We start from the raw sequence: 15,000 nt of genomic DNA, 5'->3' as shown, positions 1-15,000 counted from the left end.
GTCACCTTCAACTGGCTGGTATCTTCTATTGGAAATAGTGAGTGGAGAAAGAGACTATTATAATAATAATAATATGTATTGGAAAATCATAACAATATAAATTTCAACAAATGAGAAATAAAGCTCTTTGAGCAAATTTAATGGATATTACTATATAAAAAAGCTCAATTTTAAAAACTTACTATCATGACATTTAGTATTCATATAAATAATTATGAGTTTTCCTTTGTTTTACTTGTTTCCTAAGACACTTTGGAAATAATTATCTTTCATACTTTTATCAATAAATGTTACTTTAATTTCATCCTGGGGAGAGTTGGGGGGGGGGGGGGGGGAATAGCTGAGTTAGTTGAGCACTCGATTCACACGCAAAGGGACCGAGATTGATACTAGGTGAGGTCGCTATTTTTCTTCAGACCTTCCTATCCATTCAGCAGTGGTTGGGTGGCTGGGTCTAATTGAGGAAAGTGGAAAGACTGACGTCCTATCCAAGCAATTTCTATTGTCCTTTTCATGCTATAGAAACCGGAATAAACATGGTCCAAATGTCTCTTAAGGATTTTTTTCAAATGTCATCCCTGAATCTTTTATATATGAACCTTTTGTTTTTTACTTTGAAACTAATCATATTAGTATTTAACTTTCCACATTGATAGAGCCTTACTCAGTACTTATCCTAAAATGATCAGAAATTGGCATTTTGTGAATTTGGTCATCACTTTAAATCACGTGTTTTATTACATGCTATTACAACTGAAATAAAGACATTTATTATTTTCTTCATAACATTTCATCATTTAATCTAGATAAAGACACCAATTTTACATTACTAATGTATGGATTTGGTCTTTGTTTTTCGTGCTCGTGGAATAAATAATAACGAAATAGATCAATTATGGCCAGCATATTTGCCCACTATTTTAGTTTCGTGTCTTCAGTTTATAAAAGTCTTAACCATTTATTTTGATATAGTAGAATGATGTAATAGTAATACACTCAAACACGGTTTCCTTGAACTCCTCGGGACATGCCCAAAAAAAACCAAAAAAAATTAAAAAGTTCCAGAAAACGAGGAAAGAGGAAACTGTACGAAGATCTAAGATTGATACGGGGGAAAAAATGAAGCATTCGAATGAAATCCAGGACATGTGTTCGAAGAAACCCTTCTTGAGTGTATTCCTAAGTAGTTTTTTTTGATTCCTTATTTCAACCGATCTTACATATTACATATTATTATGTGTATAATATATCTTGGGTTTGCATTTTCTTTTCAGTTTCATACTGTGTATGCTTCTGTTTTAACTGTGATAATGTAATGTTAATATTCTTTATTTATTTATTCATAGATACATTGTAAAGAAAATCAATTCTCCGTCCTTTCCTTCATAACAATTGGAATTTTGATTTCAAGAAATAAAATTTATTTAAAAAGAAATGTAATTATGACTTCATGGTCTTCATTCTGTTTGTCCATTATATTTGCGATCTACGGCATTGAAATATAGATGTCTCGTTTCAGGTTGTTTTTTTTTTTTTAAATTTTGTTTTTTGTTTTTTTTTGTTTTTTGTTTGTTTGATTTTTTGTTGTTGTTGTTTTATTTTTTTTGGTTTTTTTTTTTTTTTTTTTTGGGGGGGGGGGGGCTGTTTGCTTTTTGTTTTTTGGTTGTTTCTTTTGTTTGTTTTTTTTTTGGGGGGGAGGGGGGATTGTTTTCTTTTTTTGTTGGTTTTCTTTTGTTTTGTTTGTCTTTGGGGGTTATTTTTTGGTTTGGTTGGTTGGCTTGTAGCTTTGCTTTTCTTTTTCTTTTCTTTTGTTTTTTGTTTTTTGTTGTTTTTTTTTTGTTGTTTTTTTGTTTTGATTTGATTTTAGTTTTTGGGTTTGTTATTTTCTTTTTGTGTATTTTTAAGGGGTTTTTTTTGTTTCGTTTTCTTTTCTTTTCTTTCTTTTTTTTTTTTTTGGTATTATGTATTACTAGGTTGGGGTGCTGAATTAAAACTAAATGCGCTTCACAATGTTTCATTTCCCTTTCTCTATGACACAACTTAGGGATCTGGGGATCCTGACCTCCCATAGCGGACAGGGAGGTACATACTGTGTCTTCTTTCCCCTTATATCTGTTTTCCAACATGCTTTCTGTCTTTGAGATTACTTGGTTTTGTCCTGGCCCTGGCCGGAGTCCTGGCCTGGAGGGAAACAATCGAATGCATAGTTGTTGTTTTGGGAGATTATATTTTTTTCCTTGTAAATCATCTCTCTGTTATGTATTATTATATTTATTTTGAATGTATAATGTAAGCATTTGAGTGTATTCCTCTTTTTTGGATTTTGTGTTTGTGTCCGGATGAGACTTATAGGTGATCTCAAACTAAGTACATTGGCGGTATGCTCTTGGAATCTATATCTGATCCCTATTTGTTCCCAGTTCCCCTTTGTCTTACTTTCTTTTGTGTGCTTTAATTGTAATTCTAGAACTGTTGACTATCACATTTTCTTTCTTTTTCCTTGCGCTGATATAACCTAAATGTGTTGCAAGCGCCGTAAAACCCTTAAAAACAAACAACTTAGGGATCAGCTTTTTTCACGATCAATGTCACCCATCCATGGTCAATGACCACGCTTAACATTTATTTTGCTTTCTTTTATAACAAGACCTACACACAAGACCCTGTTAAAACCTTATTTTATGCATAAAATGGAAAGAACATAATGTGACTATTTCCCGACTAGACGTCTATTACACAGAGGATATCCACGTATCATAAAGATAAAAAAAATGTATAGGAAATTGTACCAGACACAACAGGAAGGGGAAAAAAATACATGATAATAAACCATTTTTAAAAATCGGCCTGTCTCGACTGGGTTTCGAACTTCAGACCTCCTGATTACTGCTCAGACTGGGTGGGGTTCCTGGCCTCCCATAGTGGACAGGGAGGTACACCTGTGTCTTCCATCCCCCTATATATATTTGTTTTCCAACTTGCTTTCTGTCTTTGTCTTGGATTGAGATACTTAGTTTTTTCATAGCCAGAGGCCGGATACACTGGCTGAGAGGGAAACGGTCAAATTAAGTTAGTTTTGGGAGATGATATTTATTTTCCTTGTAAATGCCTGTTATGCACTGTATTATGTTTTGTTTACATATTATATATGAATTTTAAACATTTGAGTGTATTCCTCTTAGTGGGACCTGTGCTTGTGTCTGGATGAGACTTTTAGGTGATCTCAAACTTAGTATACTTTGATAGTGTGCTCATGGAATCTACATCTGTTTCCTATTTGAACCAATTCCCCTTTGTCTTACCTTTTCTTGGGTGCTGTAATTGTAATTCTAGAACTTGTTACTATCCCATTTTATTCCTTTTTACTGGCGCTGATATGACCTTAATAGCAAGCACCGTAAAATCCTTTAAAACAAAACAAACAAATTACTGCTCAGACATGCTACAGAGGTGACAACACCTTAGAGGTGATCCAATAGTTGGGACGATTTAAAGCCTATTTTCTTCACAAGAGTTTATGTATGATTTGTTCAGATCAATTATTTTCACGATACTGCAAAATGAGCAATCTTGGCAGTCCATTTAACATGATGCATTATGTACCTGCGCAAAAAGTGTAATTTTTTTCCCTAACATTCTATCATCATCCCTGGGTATCTATCTGAAATTGAAAGGAAGTATGTGAGTGTGAGGTAAATGTCCTATCCAAACTAAAATGAAATGAATGAAATTCATATCAGATGACAAAACATGCGATCCATCGCCTGAAAATGGTATAATCTCAAGAAGCACTAGATAAAGATACCGAACGGTTAGTTTAAAGTTGAAATGACTAGAAATGTGAACGTTTGTTTTTTTGTTGTTTTTGGGTTTTTTTCTTGTTTTTTTTTTTGCCAATAATTAAAGAAACACAAGATCCATTGTCCACAATAAAACGTTGTATAACCAAATTTTATGGTTTTTAAATAAATTTTCAAGTTTTGGCATTTAAGCCATCCCGACCAACGTGCACTTATTTGTAGGTCTGATAACCGAATTCCTTATGGGCTCATTGTTGTAACGGACATCTAAAAAAATGACGCAAAATATTGTCCATTACAACGATGTTAAACTAGACCCATACTTGCTTCAGAACCTGAAATCAATCAACCTCACCTGGGAGTCAGCAAAGGAAAAAAAACAAGGGACAGATCAGGGGGCTGGGTGATGTATTCCGACTCCCAGGGTGGTCGTAGAGATCACTATTGCTGTGAGTTCTATCCCCTTATATCCGTTTTCCATTTACATGTTGTTCTCTGTCTTGGTTCTGGCTTGAGACTGCTCGGGTTTATTTCCCTGTCCTTCTACGACAATCAAGTGAATTAAAAAAAAGACAGACATGGTGCTAAAAAAATACAACAAAACAAATCAAAACATGCAAATTTAAGCTGGACACGGGATTAAAACTGAATAATCATCATACCATAGCTTTTGTTTTAGCGTCTTAATACCAGACACACCATTTTTAAAAAATATTTTGTGGTCTGTTTTCTTTTTTTTTTTTTTTTCAGTATTGGCGGACAACACTAAATGAAAAGTTTTCAAATTTACCAAAGACTTAAACTGCTAATTACTCTGGTGTATCTATCTTTTGATAACAAGTCGAATTGGTTACTATGCTTTTTGCCCTTCTTGTTTTTATCTTTTTATTTTATTTATCTATTATCACCATAATCATCATCATCATCATCATTGTTATTATTATTATTATTATTATTATTATTATTATTATTATTATTATTATTATTATTATTATTATCTCTCTCTCTCTGTCTCTCTCTTGACAATGAAGAGGAACGTCAAAAATGAACGCGTTGAAGAGCGCATACATTATCTACTCATCAATGTTATGGCACCACTTTCAGAAAAACCATTAAAATGACAATCCAACGTTTATATCGCTAAAATATTTTTTATTATATCACTAATTTGGCTAAATTTACGTTTTTCTTTACTCTTGACATGCCTGTTGATTACTTTTACAATATAATTATTACCTTTGACCATTAGACATCACGTTAGTGATCCAAAATTGTATTTCTACAATCGGCACACAAATAAAATAAAATGGATGGAAAACTGAAAGAGTAAATAATCTGGCAAAAGCAAGAAACCGAAAGTAAAGTTGAATGTTAGTGCTGGGTCGAGTTTGAAACGATCAAATCGAGCGGGTTTTCGATCGAGTCCTCTAAAATCGAGTCGGTTTCGGGCGGGTTTCGAGTCAGTGACGTCATCGAGCAGTGATTCGTTTGAAAAAAAAAAAACACGAGCAACTCGTTTGCCACAGGAAACTTCACATACCCCTCCCTCTCTTATGTCTGTGGCTGGCTTGACTGCAGCTGGTTATGATGGGGGCTGCCAGATGGCCAAGTTCAAAATTGGTTACTAAGAAACGCTTTTCTATTATTATTCATTTTTTTAAAAAAATCTTTTATTTAAAAAAAATGAAAAGATAAGTTTATCCAACTGTAGTCGATTGTTTTGTTAATCAAAACAAATGAGTTTTTCAAGGGAGTCAGAATGCTTGTGGTGTTGGGCTATTTGGGGTCTATTTGACTACTTGGGCAAGAAGAAATCTGGCTGTCTGGCAGCCTTGATTATGATCGTTCGTCGCATCACACACACATACACACACACACACACACACACACACACACACACACACACACGCCATCAAACAGTTGTTGATGGTGAAGGGTTGAGACCCCCCCCCCCCCTCCCACCACCATCATCCCGCTGTCACCTTAACATTTCATATTTATGTCGCGCCAAAAGTTGTCGGCCGCCCCCACCTCCCATAATTTGTCACTGGTCGTCATCGCCTCTTGTGTGTGCGGGAAAGGTCGTGCCTTTCATTTCATTATTTGAAAAATAAATGAACAAGAATGGTGTGTTTTTATTAGGTAGGTAGATAATAATAATATTTAGCAGGTTCCACACCCAGACACACACGGATTGCCCGGACACGATGATAACGATGCCGACGACAATGGATGACGATGATGATGATGATGATGATTATCGTGTTTCTGTTTAAAAAATGAAATACTTTAGCAGGTTCCACCCCCACCCCCCACACGGATAGACCGGACCCGAAGATGATGATTGTGGTTTTGCTGGCTGTTACGGCTGTGATGAGGATGATGATAATGATGATGATGATGACGATGGCGCAGATGGTGATTATTTGTTCGGTCGCTCAGTGGTACGGTGTCTCTTGTCACAAAATCAAGCCTTGTCAATGGCCGGATGAGTGACAGTGATTGTTGAAAATTGTGATCCAGACGTTAAGTCCGTGTGTCAGGCACTTGACTCAGGTGTGAATGTATTCTTATCTTATAAGCAATGACGGGTATTGTAAAGAGCTTTAATACAAAAAGACTCCAAACAGCGATCGGTACCTACTGTACGAAATGGATGTATGGTCGATATGGCGTGCCGGAGGAATAAATTAAATAAAATATTGTGAAGTTCATTGAGCATGGTAAATCCTTGGAAATGCGCTTTGAACTAATACACCTGCTAGACAACTCCGATTCCAATATAAACGACTGATTAATATTCCCATATATAAACTATAGTTAGCTGAAAATCTTTCTTTGTCGGGACTCCAAAAGTATGGAACGAATTAGACAAAGAAATCAAAGGGTCTTTTAGGAGCACTGATTGATTTTAGATTGATTATTACATTGAAATGTGTTGATATTTATTTTATCCATTATTATTAGGGTGGTGGTGGTGGTGGTGATGATGATGATCCCGCTGATATGATGGTGATGATAAATAAATTAAACATAATTCCCTTTATTCATCCCATAGGGGAGATTCGTCTTTCGGGTCTATTCTAAGGGAAGACTGGAATAACCCAAGCGATAGCCGCAGTGCAGCGCCGCAAATTTAGTTAGGGCAAGGTGACTTGCTCAAGACCACTCAGCGGCGGGTGATCGAACTCGGTACCTTTCGGGTGCCAACCAAAGACCGTACCGCTGCCCCTGATGATGATGATGATGATGATGATGATGATGATGATGATGATGATGATGATGATGATGATGATGATGATGATGATGATGATGATGATGGGAACTAACAAAGAATACACAGGCATCTAAAATTGAAACATTCCATATTCAAAGCTAATGTTTTACTTTAAAAAATTGAGCTTTACAATATCCACTAAATGTGATCAAAGCGCTTTGTAAAGGGGTCCCCGGTCAACAGCAACATTTAATATGTAGGACGGGACATGCCGCCTGTTAGGCGATATTACAATTTTTCAGACAAAGACAACGCTGTTAACGGCCAGGTACTCATTTTACACCTGAGTACGGTGAGAGAATGTGAGTAAAGAGCCTTGTCCAAAGACTCAACTATGCACCGAGCGCGAGGCTCGAACCCAGGACTTTCCGATCCCAAAGCGGGTGTCATACCACTAGACCATTATAATGCACGAGAGCCATGGTCGACTAGAGTACTACCTATAGTTACGTCATGACTAGACCACATAGCCGCACTACTGTAGGAGTGTTCATTGATAGAGGGATGCGTGTGTGTCATAGAAATAGCCTTAGTTGTGTGTGTGTGTGTATGTGTGTGTGTGTGTGTGTGATAGTCAAACTTTAGTAGGTTTAATGAAGTCTTGTCACACACGCGTGATACACCTATACGAATTTCCCTGCCACTGCCACCCAGACACACTAACATCTGACAAGGAGTGAGGGCTGTGGAAGAACCACAGACTACCGTGTGCAAACATTGGCGATTGGTATCGGATGGCAAACTGTGATCGTTTGAATTTGAAATGATTCGAAACACTCGTTACCCCTCCGCTCGCTCGAATCCTGATCGTCTCAAGCTCGTCTCACGTGTCAAGATCGTCTCAAGCTCACAACCCGCTTGATCGTTTTACGATCGAGTGATCGTTTTACTAACTCGCTCTTCCGGCATTGAGATCGAGCACTGACTCGTGGCTTGGCGCTCGGTCGTCGATCGAGTAAAAGCGATCAAATAACCCAACACTATTGAATGTCAAATTCCGGCCGGCTTATGAAATAAATAACGTTTGTTCGTCAGATTTTTCAGTGATTAGCCAAAACTTTATGCCCATTGTTTATAAACATTTTCGATTTCACTTGGACAAACGGGAGCGCATTGTATTTAACACAAATAAATTATTGAAATTTGACTGCTCAAAATGCTTCGATCGTTGGTTAGCCGACGCACAGGCAGCTTACTTCGGGTGAGTTGAGGTCTAAGTCTAAGTCTGGTCTGCTGAGTTCGTTTGTGATGTTTAGTTCAATATAGTCGGATTGTTTCTCCTGACTGGTTTAGCATCGGAAAGAACGACTTAAAATGTTTCTATGATAAACGTTGGGAGAAATTCCCTATGAGTATGAGTCCGCTGTTCTCTCTTAGTAGATACCAACCTCCGCTGAACGTCCAACTCGCCTTGAGCATGCATTCACAAAGTAAAGAAAAAGTCTCCACCGAAGTGGGCGTTCTCTATATATGTAGAGGACAAATATGGGCGGTTAAAAATGTCATGCATCAAGGCATCACGCGAATAGTCTGGGTATGTTCGTCCATAATAAAAACATAAAACAGAGTCAACACTTGACTAATTTCAATCAACAATCCATTGGGGCGCAGCATTGCTCAGCGGTATGGTCTTTGCTTTGTACCCAAAAGGTAACGAGTTCGATCACCCGCCGCTGCACTGTGTGGCCGTTAGCAAGTCATCTCGCCCTAGCTCAATTTGCAGCGCTGCACCGCAGCTGATGCCTGGGCTATTCCAGTCTTCCCTTGGAATAGACCCTAGAAACAAATTTCTCCTATGGGATGAATAAAGGGAATTTTATTTTATTTATTTATTATTATTAATATCGTAATAAGAAGAGCTTCGAAATGAAGGCAACCCCTTTTTTATACTCATTCTGATGTCACAAACATGGGTAGACATAACACACAACAGTGAATGGAACTCACAAGGAAACCCAAACATGAAAACAATTCACAACGGCAACTTAATAGCCAAACAACAACAAACTGGAACACATTGAAACACAACAATAGATATGTTCCAACAAAACATAATGTTTGCCACCACTTGCAATTTCGAAAAGGATGGGAAACACAGTAAGTAATAATGGCATCGGCAGGAGTTGTAAACAACAACCGACTCAGCAAATTGTTTTTGAAAGTAGAAAAATCACACCACTTATAAAAATGAAACTGATCTTAAATAGTAATATTTAATTTATTGGACATTGCAACTAATTGAGATATGGCTTAAAGATTAAGTAATATAAATGCTGTGAAACTATGGAAGTCCTCCCAAAGCCAAACATGGAAATTAGTAAAAATAACACATTTTATAAATTATATATATTATAAATGGCATTGCTGAGAATCAACAAACCCAGTACCTCCCAGTCATGAAACCAACATTTTTGCCAGCTGGACCAGATTGCAAGTTGACAAAGATGGACGTTTGTTTTATTTAAACAATAGATATAGATTGGGGAAAACTGGTCAGAACCCCAGATGGGGCCTTGTCTACTACTTGCAGGGAGTAGAGACGGCCTCACAATTTTCACTGGACTGGATATATAAAACATTGGAAACCATGAAAACCAGTCATTTTAGTGTCTTGATAGAGGTCGATTTGTTTCTTTATTTAGACGAATAACATTTTAATTCAAGTTGAGTATCTACACATATAAAGTTTGTAATGTAAATGTAAGTGGTGGACAAATATATTGAATTTCTCCCTAAACTTTTGTCTGGTGTTTGAGTTCACGCCAATAAATAGGCTATCAATTTAAAAGGTCTGATGCCATGTGTCATAAAATTTAATGAATGTCTCTTAAAGTGTGTTGTTGGTAGATCATGCTCTACACTATATATAGATATTCATACTTTACAATATATAACTTATATACCTAATTGTTTCTAAAACTGACATTATATCTCAAGTTCTATAATCTCCTCAAATTTAACTTTCTCTTTTTTTATTTCTTTTTTTTTTTTTGTAATTGTAACTAAATTGATTACTCATTGCTATTATTCTACTCCAGAATGCACTCAAAGTAACCCAGCAAAATGCACGTGAAAGATCATCTTTACCTTTCAACACAGTGATATTGTTCGTACCTCAACAAGAGGCTTGGGTCATTGAAAGATTTGGTCGATACAAGACAATTTTGGAACCGGTATGAATGATGGAAATGTTTTCAGAATCTGAAAAAGTGTGTATGATATAGTTCCAGACAAATAAAGAAATATACAAGAAAAGATCATCTCAAAACATCAGTCTATCTTCGCTGGCGCTGTTTGTTCTCTAGTCAACTTTTAAAGATGATTTTTTTCTTTTTCTGCTGTGTCTGGCACTGTTTCATACACATATTTTCAGATTATCACCTTACATTAGTGCTGCTCCCAAATTTTTTCTATTGAAATATTTTATATCATAAAAGCCAATATAGACTTTTTTATCATTCATGAAAACAAGGATTATTAGTAGTTTTATCTTCTGATGGCAGTAAAATAAGATGTATGTTATCCGTTATAAAAAATATACTTTAAAAAAAAATTTAATTGAAATCCACAAATTGTTCTTCTCCGCCCCCTTGTATTTTATAAATAATAATAAAATAATCTTTCTATAGGATATTGAGTCATTCTTAACTCTTCAAAAGAAAGAGAAAATATCGAAGGAACTCGTCTGTGGGTTGAATTTTGATTATTGTTTTTGTTTTTTGTTAGCCAATTTTGAGGTCATATCGTTATTCAAATTACTCCTTATTGATTTGAGAACATGACTGAAAGAACATTTGAGAGAATGGGGCATTTGTAAAGATCACTCCAAGTATTTTTTGGTAGACAAAAAAAAAGTACGGCTTGAATGTCACTATATAATTCAAACAAGAAGCTGGTCATTAGAATATGTTTTCCACTATTTGAAAAAGAAACTAATTTGTATTTTGAAAAAGGCTTTGAAACCAAAATAACAATCATGATAATTTCATAAAATCAAAGTGGTTCCATTATTTCCAATATTTTTAAATGATCAGATATTCCTAACATTTGCTTTAATATCACCTTAACTAGTTTCAAACTATTGACACACTCTGGTGGGAGTAAATCGGTTAATGGATTACCTCTGCAAAAGACAAATTATTCACACATAGTCAAGTGTATGAACAAAGGCAATCCTTGTCTATATTTTTTTAAAAATTATTTGTCTTTATTAGCATTAGACTTAGACACTGGTCCAAACAGGTGGTGGAAAGAAAAAGATAAAAAACAAAACATAAAACTATATTTTATTAAGAGGAAGACTGATTTTTAAAAAGAAAAAATTTGATATCAATAATGTTGATTCAAAGCCAATACTGGAGTGACAATTGTTTTTCATATTTTGATAATTTTCGGTTAATTTATTTATTCAGTTTTGTTTTTGATTTGCCACCTTTTTCAAGATTTTTAATAACTAGGTTAGTGTGTTCTGTCAGTAAAGCTGACCCGTTGCAAAAATCTGAAATCTGTTACTATGTCAATTGAAATGGTTTTTAGTGAAGTGTTCAAATTGATATTTATTTGTTCTTTCCTGTACTTGCAGGGTCTCAATTTAATCCTTCCAGTTATTGATACAATCAAATATGTTCAAAGTCTGAAAGAAATAGCCATTGACGTCCCACATCAAGCAGCCATTACCCTTGGTGAGGCATTTCATTATTGATTACTGCTTGATATAACACTGCTACAGTTACAGAAAATGTTGAGAGATAATATCCATATATTAAACTTATCTACAGTGCAGTCTGTTAACAACTTTAACAACCAATAAAACTAAAAATTTGCTGATTTTTAACAAGGGTTCACTTTATCTTTGTTCAAAGTAAACAGTGTATAACATTTTTTTTAAATGTGTGTATGCTTATGTCTTATGTCTATTATGGTTACTGCTTATAGGTTTGGTAATCTTGATTGTTTGTGTGGATTGTGTGGTACGTCATTGACATTTCCAGGAAGAATGCTCTCACATACCCAGCTCTCTTCTTCCTCATTGCAAACAAATCTCTATTGAATTTCTTGTTGAAGCTATTGACATCATCAGAAATTCAGTAATAAACAATGATAAAGAGGGAAAATTAGTAAACCAGATAATTAATTGTTTCTACAAGAAATGAGTGGACTCCTCATGTACAGCACTGTGCTGATGACAGTCTAGAATTACTCAAGAAGCAAATGGTTGGAGGTTGGGTTGGGCCACTGGTAGAGTCTTATATCCCCTTTTTATTCTACTCTTTGTCTTGGAATGATGAGACTGGGTTTTATTTCGAGAGGTAGGTGAATGAAAGTTGGAAAGCAAGCTTTTTTTTTTTAATGAAAGAGGTCATTTTTCTTATCCAAGTCATCACTCTGAGTGCCTTTATTTTTTGCGGAGATCATTTTTAGACTTTATATGGTTTAGGCAGGCCAGACGTTAGATAGATTGTTGGCAGGATCAACTTTTTCTTAGGGGCATGTAACCCAAGCTTGTTGCAAACACTTAGTTCTATTCACAATTGCCTCCATTTTATTTACCATCTTTCTTATCATGACAAGCGCTATTAAAACTTCTATGCTAAGAATCAAATATTTATATTCATATTGTCTTGCACAGTTTCATCTGTATATTCAATTCACTAACTTTCTTTGTGTTTCAGACAATGTGACCCTTACACTTGATGCTGTTCTTTATTTACGAGTTATTGATCCGTATAAGGTAAATATATTATGACTCTGTACTCTGATATCAGTGGGTTTTTGTAACTTATCACTTAAATGCCCTTCTTGATTCATATACATAAAATACATATTTAAAAAAATTATATTTTAAAGTGTGAATCTATTTGTGTATTACTAAAACGTAAATGCTACACAAGTCAAAATCCATAGGTAGATATGTGAAAAGAAATATAATGAGTGTAAAAAATGAACTGAAAGCATTTGGACTATTCCTCAAAATTCTGGAATTTAAAAGGTCCTGTCCCATTTTGCTTGGAAAGCATACTTTTTAACAGAGCTCTTTCTAATTGTGAAAACAATGAAAAATAAGAAAATCTACTATTAGTAACTATTATTCTTTACTAAATGAGAAAGAAACTGTTTTTTCATGTCCCAGAAATCTTTTCTTGTTTAGCATTGTAGACAAATATCTTTAATTGAATTGAATTGATGTATTTTAGTCTGCGATTTGTATCACAAATTTCTTTTCTGTTAAACAGCATGTCTGTAGTCAAGTGTTCAGTAGGGCCATAGATTAACTCAACTTTAGCAGACAAGTGATAATTAATTGTGTTTTCCAGGCATCATATGGTGTAGAGGACCCAGAATATGCAGTTACACAACTAGCACAGACTACCATGAGATCAGAAATTGGAAAGATTGCCTTAGACACAGTGTTTAGAGAGAGAGAGCTGCTCAATATTGCAATTGTTGGTAAGTATACAGGGTGAGGGAAATGAAAAGGCTTTTATAAATATCATTAAAGTCTTTTAAAAAATAATTTCCTCAATGGGAGATCACTTGGATTACTCATTTCTGTTATTTAGTAACCATGTGTTCAGTTTTGTGGAGATGAAGTTGTGCAATCATACTTTATTAGATAATCAATTTTAAAGTACGAAAATTAAAAACATTTTTTTTGAGTTCTTAATGGAGAGTGATTGCCATGTATGTGGGTGTTTAGGGAGGAGGGGGAGGGGTGTAATGTTAGATGATTATTTTCAACAAGAAGTCACCTTTGTTGTTGGTTCGCTTTGTTCAGATCTGAATTTTCGGGTTAAAATCAACAATTATGTTTTTCTCATCCCTTCTATTCTCAAATATTGTATCATTGTCTTAACGTTTGTTAGTTTAGGTTGCCACCTTCAGTTTCGTACTGAGATACAAGATATAGTTTAATATTTCTTGTTTGATTATTAGTCCATCATCTAACCACAAACCTGGACATGAATCCATGTATTGCTTAATTATTTAATGATATTGATCTTCTGTGTGGCTGACAGATGTTTAGATGGCAGTATTTATGGGGTTTTTCATCATCATCTTCCAATTTTTTTCTTTTCTTTTTTTGTTTTTTTTTTCCTTTAAAGAATTTCTAGAGAAGTTTCTTTCTTTTTATAATGATAAATGATTGATGTAAGATATTGTGGCTAATTATGATTTCCAGTAAAATCTTATTTGTTTTTATAGCATTCGATCGCATCATATACATTCATTGTGGAGCAGGAGCCTACAAAATCTAAACGTTTTCTTACAAACCAATCAAATCAAAGCCATTCACAGATCACAACTGATGCATTGAATGGTAGTGATCATTGCATATTATATAAATGGTTTTAATAACTTTGCCAACCAAAAGAATAGGCAATATAATTAATTAATATAGATTTAATTTTATAAAAATAAAAATTCATGCATTTCATCAAAGTTTAGACGTGGAGAGCAATGGGTCTTTGTTCTAATTGGCTGTTTAGTTCATTATTTTTAGAAACTATGTTTTCTTTTCATGAATTTCATTTCATCTTTTTCAGAGGCTATCAATAATGCATCTAATGCTTGGGGACTCAAGTGTTTGAGATATGAAATTCGTAAGTATCTCTCTTCCTCATTTTCAATTCTCTCCATTCGGTTTCACTAATGCAGTAGAGCACTCTTATAACAGACACGTTTGTAACAGATTGATGAAATAACGAACACATGTAGTTGCCCTCGGGTTTGTATGGTTTTTTTTTTGTTTTTTTCCATTATTATTTCAATAAAGTTATAAGACATATAGCAAACAAACTGTAGTGAACTGACTGCATTATTAAATAATAATGTGAAATTGAATGTAAGCTTCAATTTAATTACAAAAACAGATCAAATGAACGTTTTGGGTTTCCCCTTTATCAACAAAACAGGATGAATGAA

General features: G+C 34.8%; 1 protein-coding gene across 1 annotated transcript in view; it reads left to right on the top strand.

Moving 5' to 3' along the window:
- The first annotated feature begins 7,850 nt into the window (after positions 1–7,850).
- Positions 7,851–15,000, top strand: part of LOC144965810 (stomatin-like protein 2, mitochondrial) — a 15,078-nt gene continuing 7,928 nt past the window's right edge. Inside the window, exons 1-6 of the mRNA XM_078901552.1 lie at positions 7,851–8,278; positions 10,116–10,250; positions 11,660–11,759; positions 12,750–12,808; positions 13,392–13,524; positions 14,622–14,678. Of these exons, the coding sequence (XP_078757678.1) occupies positions 8,234–8,278; positions 10,116–10,250; positions 11,660–11,759; positions 12,750–12,808; positions 13,392–13,524; positions 14,622–14,678 (529 nt within the window). The 5' untranslated portion in view covers positions 7,851–8,233. The remainder of the gene's footprint in view (positions 8,279–10,115; positions 10,251–11,659; positions 11,760–12,749; positions 12,809–13,391; positions 13,525–14,621; positions 14,679–15,000) is intronic.

The sequence above is a fragment of the Berghia stephanieae genome, chromosome 2 (genome assembly GCF_034508935.2).
Source record: "Berghia stephanieae isolate SIO BIC M18660-M18661 chromosome 2, UCSD_Bste_1.3, whole genome shotgun sequence".
NCBI lineage: Eukaryota > Metazoa > Mollusca > Gastropoda > Nudibranchia > Aeolidiidae > Berghia > Berghia stephanieae.
This window is presented reverse-complemented; position numbering and strand designations above follow the sequence as displayed.